Raw genomic sequence first — 17,500 nt, 5'->3', positions numbered from 1 at the left:
ACCAACACTGACGCTCGCACACAGGCACTGCCACTCGTACACAGACACTGCCACTCCGACACTGCCACTCGCACACCGACACTGCCACTCGCACACCGACACTGCCACTTGCACACAGACACTGCCACTCCGATTCTGCCACTCGCACACAGACACTGCCACTCGCACACAGACACTGGAACTCACACACCGACACTGCCACTCGCACACAGACACTGCCACTCGCACACAGACACTGGAACTCGCACACAGACACTGGAACTCGCACACAGACACTGCCACTCGTACACAGACACTGCCACTCCGATTCTGCCACTCGCACACCGACACTGCCACTCGCACACAGACACTGGAACTCACACACCGACACTGCCACTCGCACACAGACACTGCCACTCGCACACAGACACTGGAACTCGCACACAGACACTGCCACTCGTACACAGACACTGCCACTCCGATTCTGCCACTCGCACACCGACACTGCCACTCGCACACAGACACTGGAACTCACACACCGACACTGCCACTCGCACACAGACACTGCCACTCCGACACTGCCACTCGCACACCGACACTGCCACTCGCACACCGACACTGCCACTTGCACACAGACACTGCCACTCCGATTCTGCCACTCGCACACAGACACTGCCACTCGCACACAGACACTGGAACTCACACACCGACACTGCCACTCGCACACAGACACTGCCACTCGCACACAGACACTGGAACTCGCACACAGACACTGGAACTCGCACACAGACACTGCCACTCGTACACAGACACTGACACTCCGATTCTGCCACTCGCACACCGATACTGCCACTCGCACACAGACACTGGAACTCACACACCGACACTGCCACTCGCACACAGACACTGCCACTCGCACACAGACACTGGAACTCGCAAACAGACACTGGAACTCGCACACAGACACTGCCACTCGTACACAGACACTGCCACTCCGATTCTGCCACTCGCACACCGACACTGCCACTCGCACACAGACACTGGAACTCACACACCGACACTGCCACTCGCACACAGACACTGCCACTCGCACACAGACACTGGAACTCGCACACAGACACTGGAACTCGCACACAGACACTGCCACTCGTACACAGACACTGCCACTCCGATTCTGCCACTCGCACACCGACACTGCCACTCGCACACAGACACTGGAACTCGTACACAGACACTGCCACTCCGATTCTGCCACTGACACTGACACTTGCACAACAACACTGTAACTCGCACACCGACACTGCCACTCGCACACCGACACTGCCACTCACACACCGACACTGGAACTCGCACACTGCCACTCGCACACCGACACTGGAACTCGCACACCGACGCTGCCACTCGCACACAGACACTGGAACTCGCACACAGACACTGCCACTCGCACACCGACACTGGAACTCGCACACAGACACTGCCACTCACACACGACACTGGAACTCACACACCGACGCTGCCACTCCTTCTGCCACACACATTTCTGCACTAGAACTCATTTACACACTCATGCATAAAATCTCACTTGCATTAAATCTCATAATCATTCACACTCACACACTTTACTAATCCTCACAACAATGCACACTTACTCACACATGCACAGATTTTCACTCAAAAGATTAATCTTTGCTCACATGCACTTTCATTTGCCCACTCACTCACACAAACACACACACACACACACACACACCCCACTTGAATGGGGACATGTTCAGAGTTTGTTTTCTGCTCCTGTGATCTCTACAGGCGTTGTGCCATGTGCACACATCAGAGTTCTGTTCTTTCATTGCACTCTGGTAAAGGTCACACTCACCCACAACCAGCTCTGTGTGTGTCTGTGTGTGTGTGTGTGTGTGTGTGTGTGTGTGTGTGTGTGTATGTGTGTGTGTGTGTGTGTGTGTAAGCTGACATTAAATGGCTAAGTGCTACTATGAGTTAGTGAAGTGGCATTTCAGCTCAGAAACCGATGACGTGGAAGTTTTTCTTTTCGAGAGCAAAAGCGCGGGTCAATATTTTTATCAGTATTGTTACTACAAATAAGGAGTCAATAATGTCTGGGACACGTCTGCAGCAATCACCTCACGTTCTACTCCACTCCTCAGTTCTCTTTCATTTTATTATATGTTCCTCAAAGTTCTGGATATCAGCCTTTTATTATTCTGACTGTATTCAATGTACATGGGAATGTACACCATATGGCTGAATGTTTGTGGACACCTGACAATAAGAAGGATGTGCATCTTTTTTTGAACATCCCATCCCACATTTAGTCCTTATTGGCGCTTATAAAAACCTCCACTCTTCAGGGAAGATGTTCCACTGGATTTTAGAGTGTGCTTGTGGAGATTTGTGCTGATTCATCATGTCCAATAGGGTTGCTCTATAGCAGGAGTGGAAGATCTCCTGCTATAGAGGAACCCTATTGAACATGATGATTGAGCACACAGTTTGGAGAAGAAGCACATATGACTGTAAAAGCAGCAAAAAAGTCCCAAAACTTTTGCCACTTCATGTATAATACAAACAATTATGTTATTGAAAGAATTATAAGAAATAGAATTATAAAATGCAAAATTTCTGTATCTTGTAGAATTCAATCATAAATTTAATATTTTTATCACATTTATTTATTTTTTTTTTCATTTTACTCAACTTTTTCTTTATTTCTTCTTTATGCTGACATGATCATTTTTATTTAACAAGCAAAAACCAGAGCCAAAAGGTCTCAGAATTTGAGTCAAACTGCACAAAATGAATACACACACACACACACACACACACACACACACACACACACACACACACACACACACACTAGACTACGTGGTATACTCACAGTTGCATTATGAGGTACAGGTGATCAGAGCTTTCGTAAATGTCCTCCAAGGCCACGATATTTTCGTGCTTGATCCTGTAAAATAAACACAGATCATATTTAAACAAAGAAAAAAACTATTATAGTAAAATGTGTTCGACTGAATTATGACCAAAAGTATTGGGACACCCGACCCGTCACACGTGGCTCCTCCCCAAATAGTTACCATGAAGTCGGAGGCACACAACTGTACAAGACGTCTCCAGATGCTTTATCATGAGGTTTTTCCCAAAAGGTTTTTCGAATTGTGTGAAAATTTTTTATTTAAAGTGACTCGCAAATGTTTATAATGATCTGATTGTCCAGTACAGATTTATTTATTAAACTAGTGCTGAAGTAAATGCATGATTTTCTGAGATCCTGGTAACAGGGTCATGGATCATGGATGCACGTGAGGAGCGAAGGCTGGCCCCTGTGGTCCGATCCAACAGACAAGCTCCTGTAGCTCAAAACGCTGAAGATGCTGTTACTGCTCGACAGGTCGGGACTAACCAACACAATATAAAGCAGGTGGTCATGATGTTATACCTGATTGGTGTATGTATATATATATATATATATATATATATATATATATATATATATATATATATATATATATGGTGTTTTTCAGCGTGATTTCCAGGGAAATAAATACAAGGGAAGATCAAGGGTTCGTCAGCTCGCATCAGACAATACGGCCATCATCTCTCCAGCAGCAACGACTTCTCCGACATACGAAACTAATCACAGAACTCCTCGACTTCAAAGGATTAATCCTAAACTCATTTCTTTCCTGTGTCTGTCTGTCTCACTCTACACACCACGTCTCCTCCTTACCTTAAGAAAGAGTGGGCAGAAACTGCAGCGTGACTCATCTAGTGCTTCAGAAAGCCTTTCCTTTAATTATAGTGAGAAACATGGAGAAATGACAGAGAGGGGGAGAGACAAAAGAAAAAAAAGACAGGCAGACAGACACCCTTTATACATGAAGTACAAAAGAAACGATTTAAAGGGAAAAAAAGAAAAAAAAAAGAAGACATTATGACACCGGGTGAACTGCAAGTCATCCAGGATATTGTTCTGTCGTCTAAACGCTCGGCTGCGTCTCGAAGAAACGCGACACCTGGGGCCGCATGTGTGAATACATGACTCAGTGCTTACGAGTCATCACGGAAAGTCTAATAGAATCTTGTCTGATAGAACGATGCGAGCGAGACAAACAGTCCAAACACGCGAGGGCAGAGAGACGAGTTAATTGGGTCTCGGGATCGGAGCGGTAATTAGCGTTCCCAACACCTGAGTCCTCCCGCGCGGTGTAACGAGCCGAGCTGTTCGACGGATACAGAGGACGTGTCGGTGTGTGCCCGGGCCTGACGCAGGTGGTTACCATGGCAACGCTTACAATAACACGGATCGGAGTCTTCTCCATCATCAAACAACGTATCTAACAGGAGACTACGCGACAATGTCGCTGTGTGGGTATAAAGGACACGCTGCTGCCAAAAGTATTGGGACACCACACTTTTCCAACCATCTCAAACTGTTAGCGCAAACAATCGTAAAGGACGTCTTTGGATGCGGTAGCAAGAGATTTCCACTTGAACTAGGAGACCCAAACCTGTTCAAGCCGGACAATGCCCCTGTGCACAAAGCCTGCTCCATGAAGGTATGCTTTTTACATGGGTTGGAGTAGAAGATCTCCTGCTAAAGAGCTTTGACATCAACCCTTTTAAACACCATTGGGATAATTGTGAAAGCTGATTCAACCCAGGGCTCCTCAGCTCGCTTACATCAGAATGTGCACAAAATCTTTCCATAAGAGTGGTGGTTATTATAAGAGCAAATAGGGACTCAATGTGGAAGAGGTTCTTAAGGATGCACATATCAATCTTATGGTCAGGTGTCCTCAAACTTTTTTGCCCATATAGCGTAAGTATCATGTTTGTGAAACTTGGAAAACTCAGATATAGGAACAGCACCGCAAATCGTGTGCATGTCACATCAAAGAACATGAGTATTGAAAAATATTTGTGTTTCTATACTATTGGCCAATTATTATTTCTAAAATATAAAATTAAGAATGTGTAAAAATAAGTTTTCTTAAACAAAGGCTACGTCTACAGTAATCCGGAAAATGGATTTGAAAATGGTTGTCGTGTCCGTCTGCCGTTAATTTCCTTCCCGGCTATTTAAAACGTCACGTCAATGACTGAAAAAGCATGATCGCTTTTAAAAGCCTTGAGAAAAAAAAGTTTTCAAAAAGCTACATTTTCGTTGACTGAAAACGCCGTCTCAGTGTGGACGGAAGGCCAAAATGTGGCCATGGCCAAACGGTGTTTTTTGTGGTGTTCAGTGCAGACCCTCAGCGTTGCCAAAAGGGCGGCGCTAGACCGAAAATCGTGTAGGAACCCTGTACAAGCATTATGTACATCTTCAGGCTTTCACAAAATTACATTGCTTATTGACATGGTGCTTCTGTGGTGACTTGCTGTAATACTATAGTAATAGGGCAGTGGTGGTTCAGTTTTTAAGGCTCTGTGTTAATATAATTAAATTCAAATGTATTTCTATTGCGCTTTTCACAATAGACATTGTCTCAAAGCAGCTTTACAGAATGTAAGAATTATAGAACAAAAATGTCAATATAATACTAATAATACTAATAATTCGCCTGCAGAGAATGAGGCAAGGAAAAACTCCTTTAGATGGTATGAAGAACAAACCATGAGAGGAACCAGACTGAAAATGGAACCTCATCCTCATCTGGGTGACACCAACAGCATGATTATAAATCATTAAAACATTACAAACACCAGAGAGTGAGATCTAACATGAGCACCAGAGTTTGTGATTATGAGTAATGTCCTCTCCACAGTCGTATCCAATCAGTTTTAGTTGTGGAACCAGAAGTTCTTGAGCAACTCATAAATTAGCTTAACATCTCAGATCATTATAGATTCAACACCAACTCCTCTATGCCAAAGCCTTTAAATGTTAAAAGATGGAGAAATCAAAAGGGGTTCAAGCCCCAGAACATCCAAGCTGCCACTGTTGGGCCCTCAAGAAAGGTACATAATTCTATCTGCTCCAGGGGTGCCATACCATACCATACCATACCATACCATACCATACCATACCATACCATACCATACCATACCCAGCTTTCTGACAAGCTGTGATATTTGAAAACACAGGAAGTGGGAGCTCAGAGGTTAAGGCTCTGGTTTACCGATCAGAAGGCCGGGGGTTCAAGCCCTAGTTTGCCAAACTCCTGAGCAAAGCCCTTAACCCTCCATGCTCCAGAGGCGCTGTATCATGGCCGTCGTCGCTGGGCTCTGACCGAGCTTCCGTGTAAATGTATGTCAACATTAATAAAGTTTTTGGCCTTTTTTCCCTCTCAGGTAATCGAGTTGTTAACATTTCTCCCACAGAGGAGAAATGTTCACCCTGTGTACAGGGGATCTCGTGGTTAAATCCTGACAGTTGCTGTGGCCCAGAGTCAAGAGAGCAAATGTGGCCATGTTCTCTAAATGTTATTACGCTCTCTGCCATCAATCACAGTGACACTAGACAATCCTTCTCATTTGGTAGCTCAGGTATGTAGGAGAGGGGGATAACGCTTGAAAGAGGTCAAAGCTGTAATTAGGTAACTGACTGAATTCTAAGAATGAGACAGAACATGAGTTTCTTATGGGAAATCAAAAAATAATGGTCACGGTCAATAAAGGGGTCAGATCTAGAACATCTCATACTGTAGAAAATGCAGAAGCTAATAAATATTGAACCTGTGAACACTAGATGGTCTGAATTGTGAGAATGCCATAACTTTGCAAGCGCAACTGAATTTGCACAGATTGTGTAAAAAAATACGACTAAACCATAAACATGATCCAAGTCAAGGATGCCAAGAATTTTTCTTCTTCTTTCGGCTGCTCCTATTAGGGGTCGCCACAGCAGATCATCCGTCTCCATACCACCCTGTCCTCTACATCTGCCTCTTTCACACCAACTACCTGCATGTCTTCCCTCACCATATCCATAAACCTCCTCCTTGGTCTTCCTCTTTTCCTCCTTCCTGGTGTCTCCATCCTCAGCATTCCCCTACTGATATACCCCATGTCCCTCCTCTGCACATCTCCAAACCATCTCAATCACACCTCCCTCTCCTTGTCACCAAAACATCCTACATGGGCTGTCCCTCTAACAAATTCATTTCTAATCCTGTCCATCGTCGTCACTCCCAACGAAAACCTTAACATCTTCATCTTTGCTACCTCCAGCACCACCTCCTGTCTTTTACTCAAAAGGATGAAAGGAATTATCATTTTTTAAAAAGAATGGTTCACTAAAGCATGAGACATCATCTTCACCACATGGATTGGCCCCAGCAGAGTTCAGATCTTAACCCCATTGAGAATCTTTTGGGATGTCCTGGAGAAAATAACTTTCACTCTTCTATGAAGATGTTCTACTAGATTTTGTGTGCTAGAGATGATTTGTGTTCATTCAGTCACAAGGGTGTTAGTAAAGTCAGGTACTGATGTAGATGAGGTGAGGAAGATTCCAGTTTATCCCAAAGGTGATCAATAGGGTTGAGATTAGAGCTCGATAGCTGGAGATCTTCCACTCCAACCCATGTAAAGCATATATTCATGAAGCTGGCTTTGTGCACAGGAGCATTGTCAGGCTCATGTAAAGGTTCCGCATCTAAGCACGTCTTATTGAAGTACTCTAACGGTACAAAAAATAAACCCAAGCTCATAAAACAATACATATATTTGCCATCTCTTTTGACTATCTGGATAAATCTGAAATCTAAAATTCCAAAAGCTGCTCATCCACAACGAAACGTCTGAAAATTCTTACGTCACTGTACTGCGCAGGAGCAAAACGTAAAACGCTTCGACCTTCGACCCGACGCGAAAACTGCTTTTTTTCAAATGTATTCACTTTGGGGGGGTGTTTTCACATTTTTCGTTGACTGAAAGCGTCTCGTGTGGACGGAAGGCAAAAAAAAACAACAAAAAAACAACCATTAGTCCCTTTCCTGCACCTATTTGGCCTGCTGTATAGATTTAAACTCATGCCTGAGGAATACAATTTGGGGATCTTACTTCTACTCCTCAGTTAAAATAGCTTGGAGTTAAACACTACAATAAAACAAAAGCACACAGACATTCCTTGGAGATTCCTTGGAGGAAGCTATAATTTTTGCCGACATCCCAGTCACCCCGCTTGCCGCATTGGTCCTGGCTGCCAGAAAAACCATGGAAACGAAGGTACAGCAGGAAAGTATTGTGGTATCGACGTAGATACGCGGTGTTCAAATAAAAACATATCTTTTTAGCAAAGCCTACACATAACACACATCACACACATCACATCACAACCTTGTGCTCCAGAATATATGATCACATGCACATTATCAACTTGTGCTGTTAATATCATGAACAGCAGCTACGCTAATTCCTCTCCACTGCTTCTCTTTCTCTCCCCATCCCGAGGCATCCTGAGGTTTGGCCAGCTCCAGTCACGTCCCACCTCGTGAAGATTATGGACCTATGAATGATCATGGAGAAGTAGATGCCGAGTGTTTAAAGGCCCTGGCATGGAGAAGCTGATGCTGGATCTATGATGATCACAAATTGTTTTGTATTGTTGAAAGATTTATGACCAAACTCTTGATGTCACCCATATGAGGATGGGTTCCCCTTTGAGTCTGGTTCCTCTCAAGGTTTCTTCCTCATATCATCCAAGGGAGTTTTTCCTTGCCACTGTCGCCACGGCTTGCTCATCAGGGACAAACGCACACCATTCACCTTCACTGTTGTTTTCTGTAAAGCTGCTTTGAGACAATGTCTGTTGTGAAAAGCGCTATACAAATAAACTTGACTTGAGTTGACTTGACTTGTTCGAGACTCACTTGCGTAGCACGGCGATCTCGTTCTCGATGCTGCTCTCCTTCCCCTTCAAGGCCTTTTTAGGGATGCACTTAACGGCAAACATCTTCTCCGTGACTCTCTCCTGAGCCAGGACCACCTCGGAGAACGCTCCCCTAAACCAAAGAGAGAGAGGGGAAATAAAATAGATTTGTGAACGCTGTTGATTAAAACAGAGCAGGAACATCACATAGATCACATCCTACCAGTGTCGGTTCAGTGGGAGGAGATGTCATGTCATGGAGTTATCTCATCACGGAGAGATAAGTAAACACACTCTTCCCTACCTCTTTTACTCCAACACACACACAAAAATTAACGGAGAAGACTTTTCTATCTCCATATGTGATGAAGACGAAACTGTTTACACAAAAGTCATCATCCATACACTGCTTTTTTTTTAATATATATCCTGAACAGATCCTTCAACCTCCATCCTGATTTCCTAAATACACACCCCATTCCTGAGCTGCTATGTAGCTCCATCTCACTCGGTCTCTCTCTGTCTGAATCCACCTATATTAATTTATCCATAAAAAGAGAGCGTTTAATGCCATTAATACGGTTCTTTCTTTGTGTTTGTGTAGAAAGGAGAAATACTACACAATGACACGATCCAGCATCACCCTATCATTAAGGCCTGAAATTCTGACTGGAAATCAAAATCTCTACAAAGATATCCTCAAGTGAAGCAAAGCTGCTGGTGTTAAAAAATACTCAAGTATTCTCATGAAGTAAATTCATCAATCTAACGGCATGGTAAAAGGAAACATCACATTTCCGTCAGAATCATATTTTCCTATAATAATGACAATATGACAATAATATAAAATTTACTAATAAGAAGTCAAATATGTAGATCTGTAAATCACCAACATTTGCTATTAGCTAGAAAGGACTTACTGATTGGCCAGAAATGTTAGCTACATGATGTTGCTGATGCTAGTCTAGCCAGGCATTAGCAAAGAAAACACAATAACAGAACTCAGTAGTTGAGGCCACTGATCAGAAGGTCGGCCATTTGAAGTTCTCTGGATTAACGAATTCTCCTTTAAAAAAAACCACAATGCACCACAATACCCAGAGAGCATCAAAACGTATTGAAAATGACTCATTAAAGCCTTTGAAGAAATGTATTAGCATTGTTGGAGCTCCCAAATGATAAAACTTGTTTTTTTTTTTTTTTAATGGGAAGTGTTCATTTATTTCTAATCAGTAGGTCAGGATCATAAGTTTGCATCCCAGCATCACTAAGACACCACTGTTGGGCCCTTTAACAAGGACCTAAACCCTCAGCTGCTCAGATGGTTGTAAGTCACTTTGTCAAATGCCAAAAGCATGAATTCATGCACACAAGATACTAATTCGCATCCTAGGGAGCTAATAAGATTCCAGAGTTACGATAGATCAACTTCAGATTTTTCCGTATCTTAGAAATATGAATAATATAAAAAATGTAATTTTCGCACAATGCGTTGGAACGCTGCTAGGATGTGCGCATGTGTCCTGCCTTTCTACTCTTCCAGCTCCGCCCTTCACTCCTAAAAACTGGCTCTCATCCACATGATATATAGTTTATTTACTACGGTAGTAATTGCTCCGCTTTTAAATAATGTACTCTTATTTTTTAAATAACCATATTTCACTATACTACCCCATACTGATCAAAATTCTTTAAGACTACAGGATATGCTAGTCCATGTCTTGACTTTTCGAAGCTAGATGGATTTCCTGCCTTCTAGTGAGCTGAAGAAGACGCCTCATGTTATCTGGAGTGTTTGGATGCTAAACATATATACCGATATCCCGATAAACAGCACACGGCCAATGATTTGAGATTCCAATACGGTGGTACAAAATGTGGGAAACTAACACATTTAGTAATCTCACTCTGCATTTTATCCCCGTGATATCGTTTCCACAGCAGCCTGAAGCAATTTCACAAGAGCCAGATGCAGGACTGGAAAATACTGCCGTGATTGTTTTTCATTACTTACTATACAGTACTACATAACTATTATTTATACGTTGCTCCATCGGTGCCGGAATGACTGCTTGCTAGCACTTCCACTGAATTACATTACTAACAATAAACACACGCTTTAGTTTCCCACATTTTGTACCACCGTATTGGAATCTCAAATCATTGGCCGTGTGCTAGACATTGGCCACACACGGCCAATGATTTGAGATTCCAATACGGTGGTACAAAATGTGGGAAACTAAAGCGTGTGTTTATTGTTAGTAATGTAATTCAGTGGAAGTGCTAGCAAGCAGTCATTCCGGCACCGATGGAGCAACGTATAAATAATAGTTATGTAGTACTGTATAGTAAGTAATGAAAAACAATCACGGCAGTATTTTCCAGTCCTGCATCTGGCTCTTGTGAAATTGCTTCAGGCTGCTGTGGAAACGATATCACGGGGATAAAATGCAGAGTGAGATTATGCATCTGGGTTGCAAGTGCCTTGTTGACATTTATAAACATCCATTTACTGATAAAGCTTTGGGGGTGGGGTGGGGTGGGGTGGGATGGTTGCATGGCCTCATCAACCATCTGTCATGCCACGTAAAAGCTTTATAAAAAAAAAACGGAGAGCCCAGAATTCAATCCGGACATTAAGTGAATATTTATCTGGACAATCGGTGGTCGTTGCTATGTACTGCGACACACCAACAAAACTCATCAACATGCCTGGATGCATAAAGGCTCCTGCAAATATATTTTACACACAAACACACACACGTCAAACAAACCATAAAGACTATTGGACGAGTGACAAATCCTCTCCTGAAATTCTCATTAAAATGCTAAAATGCCTCCTCCATTGCGTTCTCTCTTTTATGCACGGACAGGGATTTATGTGCACGCGTGGGTGAGAGCTTTGAAACCGGCTCCTCGTTCGGAAAAAAAAGAAAAACGCACACTCGAGCACAGACGGGAAAGTGACTACGATGATTACTCCATATGGACCCGACCAACATCTGACACACGCAAATGATAAGATTGTTAAACTGGCCTCGATCCATACACTTATTTATGATCAATAAAACCCTTGAAGGACCTACATGCCACCACTGGCAGCCACAATGAATTTATCTACAGCTTTAATGTCCATAATTCCCTTAGACACTCACACAGAGAAAGAGAGAGAAAGAGAAGGGAAGAGCTAGCATGATTCAACCATGGTTTCATTCATGTTGCATGAAAATGAGGAGACAAAAGGGAAATAGGGTGAGGGGGCGAGCGCTGGAGACATGAATGAAGCACATGAAGAAAGAACAGCTTTATCCACTCAGTGACATTTTCATGAAATACATGAGATGGAGACACCATAAATGCCTTCTGGGCAAAAAAAATTAACATTACCATCCTACGTATCAGATCGGAGTACTGTAAAATCAGGGTTATAAAGTATGAGGGAGAGGGTTTGGGGTTCTGAGTGTCTGAACCCTGTTTTAATCATCTTCGGATTTAACCAAATTCTAATGGTTTCCACTGGAAATGCCATCATAAACCACCATGTCTTAACCATTACAACCATCCCAGAATGGTTTCCATTACATACAAGCTGGTATCAAAAAAGTTTCATGTTTTATTTTTGTAACACGACAACAGATGGCAGCACGTGGCTGCACGCACAGTCACAGGGAGAGCCAACCTTCTTAAGTCACTGTGCCAAAAGACATCGTCTTGTGTACATCAGGAGCTTTACAACTATTTCTATTCTAACCTGACCACGTGTGTTACTACGTCTGTGATTTCATCATGGACAGCGAGTAAGAACAAAGAGCAAACATGACATTCTGCGTGAAACTGGACAAAACTGCCACAGAGATATGATTTAGCAAGTTTACGGCGATGCTGCAATGAGGCGTTTGAGGTGTTCTGAGTGGCACACACACTTTAAGAGCGGAAGAACATCACTGGAAAATGACCAGAGATCAAGAAGACCTTCAACAAACTTAACCTGTGAAAATGTCGAAACCATTCGGCAACTTGCGCATGATGATTGTCGGAGAACAGTCCACAACATCGCTGCCATTGTCATTGCGTCATACGGAACAGTCCAGGCAATCCTCACGTGTGATTTGAAAATGCTCTGTGTTGCTGCCAAGTTCGGCACCAGGCTGCTGACCCAGGAGCAACAAGACGTTTCATGTCGTACATACTAAGTTTGCAGACTAAAATTCCTCTCGTTGCGGTAAAGTGTTAAAAAAAAGATCACAAAACCTCATGTGAATTAGCTATCTCGTCTCTATATTTAAGGCAGTGCTAGCTCACTTTTAAATTTGTTCCACACATGATATGACTTGTGTCATTTAGGATTCATTTGTCGGTTTCTTGTGTTGCAGCTTAAAAATGTAAATACATTTCATCTTTTTGTCGACCGTCATGTGTTAGCTTATCTTCCTACTAACTAGTCGTTTGCTAGCTATATATTTTAGCATTGTTCAACTTATTGTCGTCTTATTGTTAGCCACGCAACAGTATTTATATCATTTTTTTGTTCCTTTTCTCACCAATATTGGTTTGGAAAGAAATTAGCTTCGGTAACTAGCAGCTAGCTAGCTGCCACGAATGTAGAATTTTGCTAACAGCCATTATCAGTAGCTAATGTGCTAATCTCTGAAAATAAAGCATGTGGTCTCTACAACGTCTGCATGCAAGTGTGTGTGTGTGTTTGTGTCACATTGTTGAGAAGTGTATTGTAAAAAAAAGCCCTCATACTATAGTACAAATCAACAGCTCTGCTTCATTAACACAATGTGAGAGGAAAACTAAATGGAGCTAAAGTGGGAGTCACGCAGTGACACACACACACACACACACACACACACACACACACACACACACATATTTTGCAAATATACCCGAAAATCATGACACAGCTCTTTTTTATTACAGTTATACAAATCGCACAGCCTTGGCTTGGATAAAAAAAACTAACTAACTGAAACCATTTAGAAGCCGATCGTGTAAGAAATATTTCAGTGATAATGCAAAAGAACAGCATTAAACACTAACAAAATACCACACACACTAAAACTAACAGGACAAAACCCATAATACCAACATACAAAAAGAGCGAGTTTGCGATTGGTGGCTAAACTGATTAGCGAATGGTTAGCATATTTTTCAGGAAGCACCAACAGTGTGTATGCTTGTTGAATATGAGCTAGTTTCTTCCAATTTATTGCTAGCTATTTGTAAAACCCACTATTTATAACGTTACACACACATATACACACATACACACATACTGATTTCTTATTTTCTTTTGCATGTTTGTCACACTTTAATGTTTCAGATCATCAAACTAATTTAAATATTAGTAAAACGTACACAAGTGAACACAACATGCAGTTTTTAAATGAAGGTTTTTATTATTGAGGGTAAACTAAAATCAAAACGTCATGGCCCTGTGTGAAAAAGTGTTTGCCCAATCAGTCATTAGGCTTAGGGGCAAACACTTTTTCACACAGGGCCATGACGTTTTGGATTTTGTTATCTTTTACTAATATTTAAATTAGTTGAAGTCTGAAAACTTTGTGTGACAAGCATGCAAAAAAAGAAAAAATCAGGAAGGGGGCAAACACTTCTTCACACCACTGTATATATTCAAATATATATATATATATATACAGTACAGACCAAAAGTTTGGACACACCTTCTCATTCAAAGAGTTTTCTTTATTTTCATGACTATGAAATTGTAGATTTACACTGAAGGCATCAAAACTATGAATTAACACGTGGAATTATATATGGAATTATATACATAACAAAAAAGTGAACTAAAAAATATGTCATATTGTAGGTTCTTCAAAGTAGCCATCAAGAGAATGCCAAGAATGTGCAAAGCAGTAATCTAAGCAAAAGGTGGCTACTTTGAAGAACCTACAATATGACATATTTTTAGTTGTTTCACACTTTTTTGTTATGTATATAATTCCATATATAATTCCACATGTGTTAATTCATAGTTTTGATGCCTTCAGTGTGAATCTACAATTTTCATAGTCATGAAAATAAAGAAAACTCTTTGAATGAGAAGGTGTGTCCAAACTTTTGGTCTGTACCGTATATATACACCACCAGTCAAAAGATTGGGCATACCTTCTCCTTCAGTATTTTTTTTCTTGTTTTTTTTTTTATTATTTTTAACATCTTGCAATAATACTTAAAATATCCAATAATGAAAGAACACATATGGAAATATATAGTAAAAAAAAAGGGGTTTTATATTTAAGATTGACCAAAGTAGCTAAATTTTAGCTTTGATGAGCTTGGCCCACACATGCAATTCTCTAATTAGATTCATGGGATAGTATACTGGATTGGTTATTCAAAGGGGTTTTGAGTACTTGTTGGCTGCTTTTCTTCATTCTCAAACCATCTTAATTTTATATAGATGAGGAGACTGCGAAGGCCAGGTCATCTGATGCAGCAATCCAAACCTTTGACTGGTAGCAATCAGGCTCTGAGAGACAAGCGATGTGTTGTCTAGTTTCGTAAGAAAGACGATGGAAGAGAGTACTAAAGACATTTCTTTCAGCCTTAAAATGTTTTATTCTCCACCACAAAAATGCCGCCATGCAGCAGTGGCTTATTAAAGCCACTACTTTGTAGCCTGGCTACTTTTTAATCTCCCTCGAGTGAATGTGTAAACAGCGATGTACCTTGTTATCGTGTTACATTCAGCTCTGATTACTAGGTCACATGTAAGCAATTATGTTATACCAGGGGTAGAGCACAAAAACCTGGTTCTTTTTTTTTATAAAAATGAAAAAGAAAAAAAAAGAAAAATAAGCATTATATGATTTTTAATCATTCGATTTACATTATTAAAGGGTCAAATAAAATTCAGACACCTGACCTTTTCCAGCCAGATGTGCTGGATGCCCACAAGCTGGATGCCCACAATTGTATAGAATGTCTTTGGATGCACTAACATTCAATTTTCCCTACACTTGGACACCTAAACCTGTTTTCTTGCTCAGTGGAGCTCAGTGGTGGTCACTATACAGCTTCTATGAACTACTGCCGATCTGTCACTCACTCTAGTCTTCATATTTAGTGGTAGATGTCCAACTTGAAGTCATCCATTAACTCCGGGTCGCTTCGGCATCACAGATTACACCGTAATCTTCCAGACATTCAGTCTTCTCCAAATTTGCCTGCTTTTATAAATGGTATCAGATGATGCCTGAGTGTCATCATGCTCTAGAAACACCACAGGGCTTCCATACTTCCTGTCTAAAAAAAGAAACTATGGACAGTAAATATTGCGAGTTGCGTCCAGTTTCTGCCTGAACTGTAGCCTTATTTGTGTCCCCTGTCTTCAAACTGTGCTTATGTTCTTTCTCTGTCATACACTTTTTATATGGGTTTGTATGGTAATGATCGGGGCATCAGCGTGGCAGTGACAGTCAGAGTGTAGCTGCTGTATCATGTAGAAACACGTCTCGGATTAAGCCCATATTGTACAGTCGTTTGACTTTGTACTCAAGGTCATTCCTGGCATACAGAATGTAAATTCAGCCTTCCTACTGTATGTTTACTGTCAATAAGAATCAGTCACCCTTCAAAAAAGAGGCAAAAAATTAATTGGGAAATTTTAATATTTCAATCTGAAATTAAATATTCGCAGATATACGCATGCTGTGTACACTATATGGTCAAATCAAATTTATTGCATTAATTTGATTTATTCTATTTGTTAAATATTAATTTTACATTTAATCCAAGCAGACATTTTATTTACAATTGTTTTGAAAAATGTAAACCTTTCAGATGTTCGCAAAATGTTCAAAATACATGACATTAATAAAATAAAAATCAGAGAAAATTTTGCAAAATTTTGCTTTGCATTTCCTCCGCATAACTGAGCCGAAATGAAACTTAAAAACCGAGGTATGTACTGATTTTACATTCACACACAGACACACACACACACACACACACACACACACACACACACACACAAAACATGACCGCATTTTCCTGCGCACCGTTTGAAGGCTACCCCTTCTCTCTGTTGCTAGGGAACCCTGCAGTGGTAACTGTTGCTTGCCCTATTGATCTCGCTGTCAAAATAATGTATTGCATTGGCTTTCGTTAAGGCTGAGGCTGAAAACACACACGGCTCGAACGTGGACCGGCGACAGCGTCAGAGACGGCCTTTTCACACACACAGATTACTGTAATTTCCCCCGAGTAGCTACGCCAGCGCTCGTCTGACGGCAGTGATTTGGATAAACATGATCTCAGGCGTGCGCTGTGTAATCGAGTGTGATTCACATCAACACCTATGACGAGGAGTTCAGAGGCTGGACGGCCGCCGGCACAGAGGAAGAGCGTGGGTGTGTCTCCTGGAGACTCCTGATCAAAGCGGGGGGGTTTAGGTGGGGGGGTTTGAAGACGTTTAAAGACACATGCACACGCTTTCCTGTGCATGTGGTGGGAAAAGGCGTGTATCTTGTAAAATATGTACATGTTTGTGTGTGCATGTCTGTGCAGGTGGTGTGAATGTGCATGTTTACCTGTGTGTTTGTGTGTGTGTGTGTGTGTATGTGTGTGTTTGTGTGTGTGTGTGTGTGTGTGTGTGTGTGTGTGTGTGGGGGGGGGGGGGGGGGTGTGTATGCATGTTTGTGTGTGTCT

At 41.7% G+C, this 17,500-nt stretch overlaps 1 protein-coding gene and 1 long non-coding RNA gene across 2 annotated transcripts in view; both read right to left on the bottom strand.

The window, feature by feature from the left end:
• camk1da (calcium/calmodulin-dependent protein kinase 1Da) overlaps window positions 1-17,500 on the bottom strand; it is a 58,865-nt gene that overhangs the window by 17,779 nt on the left and 23,586 nt on the right. The window contains exons 2-3 of the mRNA XM_083528012.1: window positions 8,820-8,951; window positions 2,876-2,950 (exon numbers count right to left, since the gene is read on the bottom strand). Coding sequence (XP_083384138.1) covers window positions 2,876-2,950; window positions 8,820-8,951 — 207 coding nt within the window. The remainder of the gene's footprint in view (window positions 1-2,875; window positions 2,951-8,819; window positions 8,952-17,500) is intronic.
• LOC310718937 lies at window positions 9,687-14,385 on the bottom strand. The gene is made up of 3 exons (XR_014531320.1): window positions 13,258-14,385; window positions 11,059-12,834; window positions 9,687-10,703 (listed from the first exon to the last, which is right to left on the bottom strand). It is a non-coding gene; the product is annotated as an uncharacterized lncRNA (long non-coding RNA).

The sequence above is a fragment of the Silurus aristotelis genome (genome assembly GCF_946808225.1).
Source record: "Silurus aristotelis genome assembly, chromosome: 24".
Taxonomy (NCBI): Eukaryota; Metazoa; Chordata; class Actinopteri; order Siluriformes; family Siluridae; genus Silurus; species Silurus aristotelis.
Note: the sequence above shows the minus strand (reverse complement) of the source record. Positions and strands in the feature narration are given on the sequence as shown.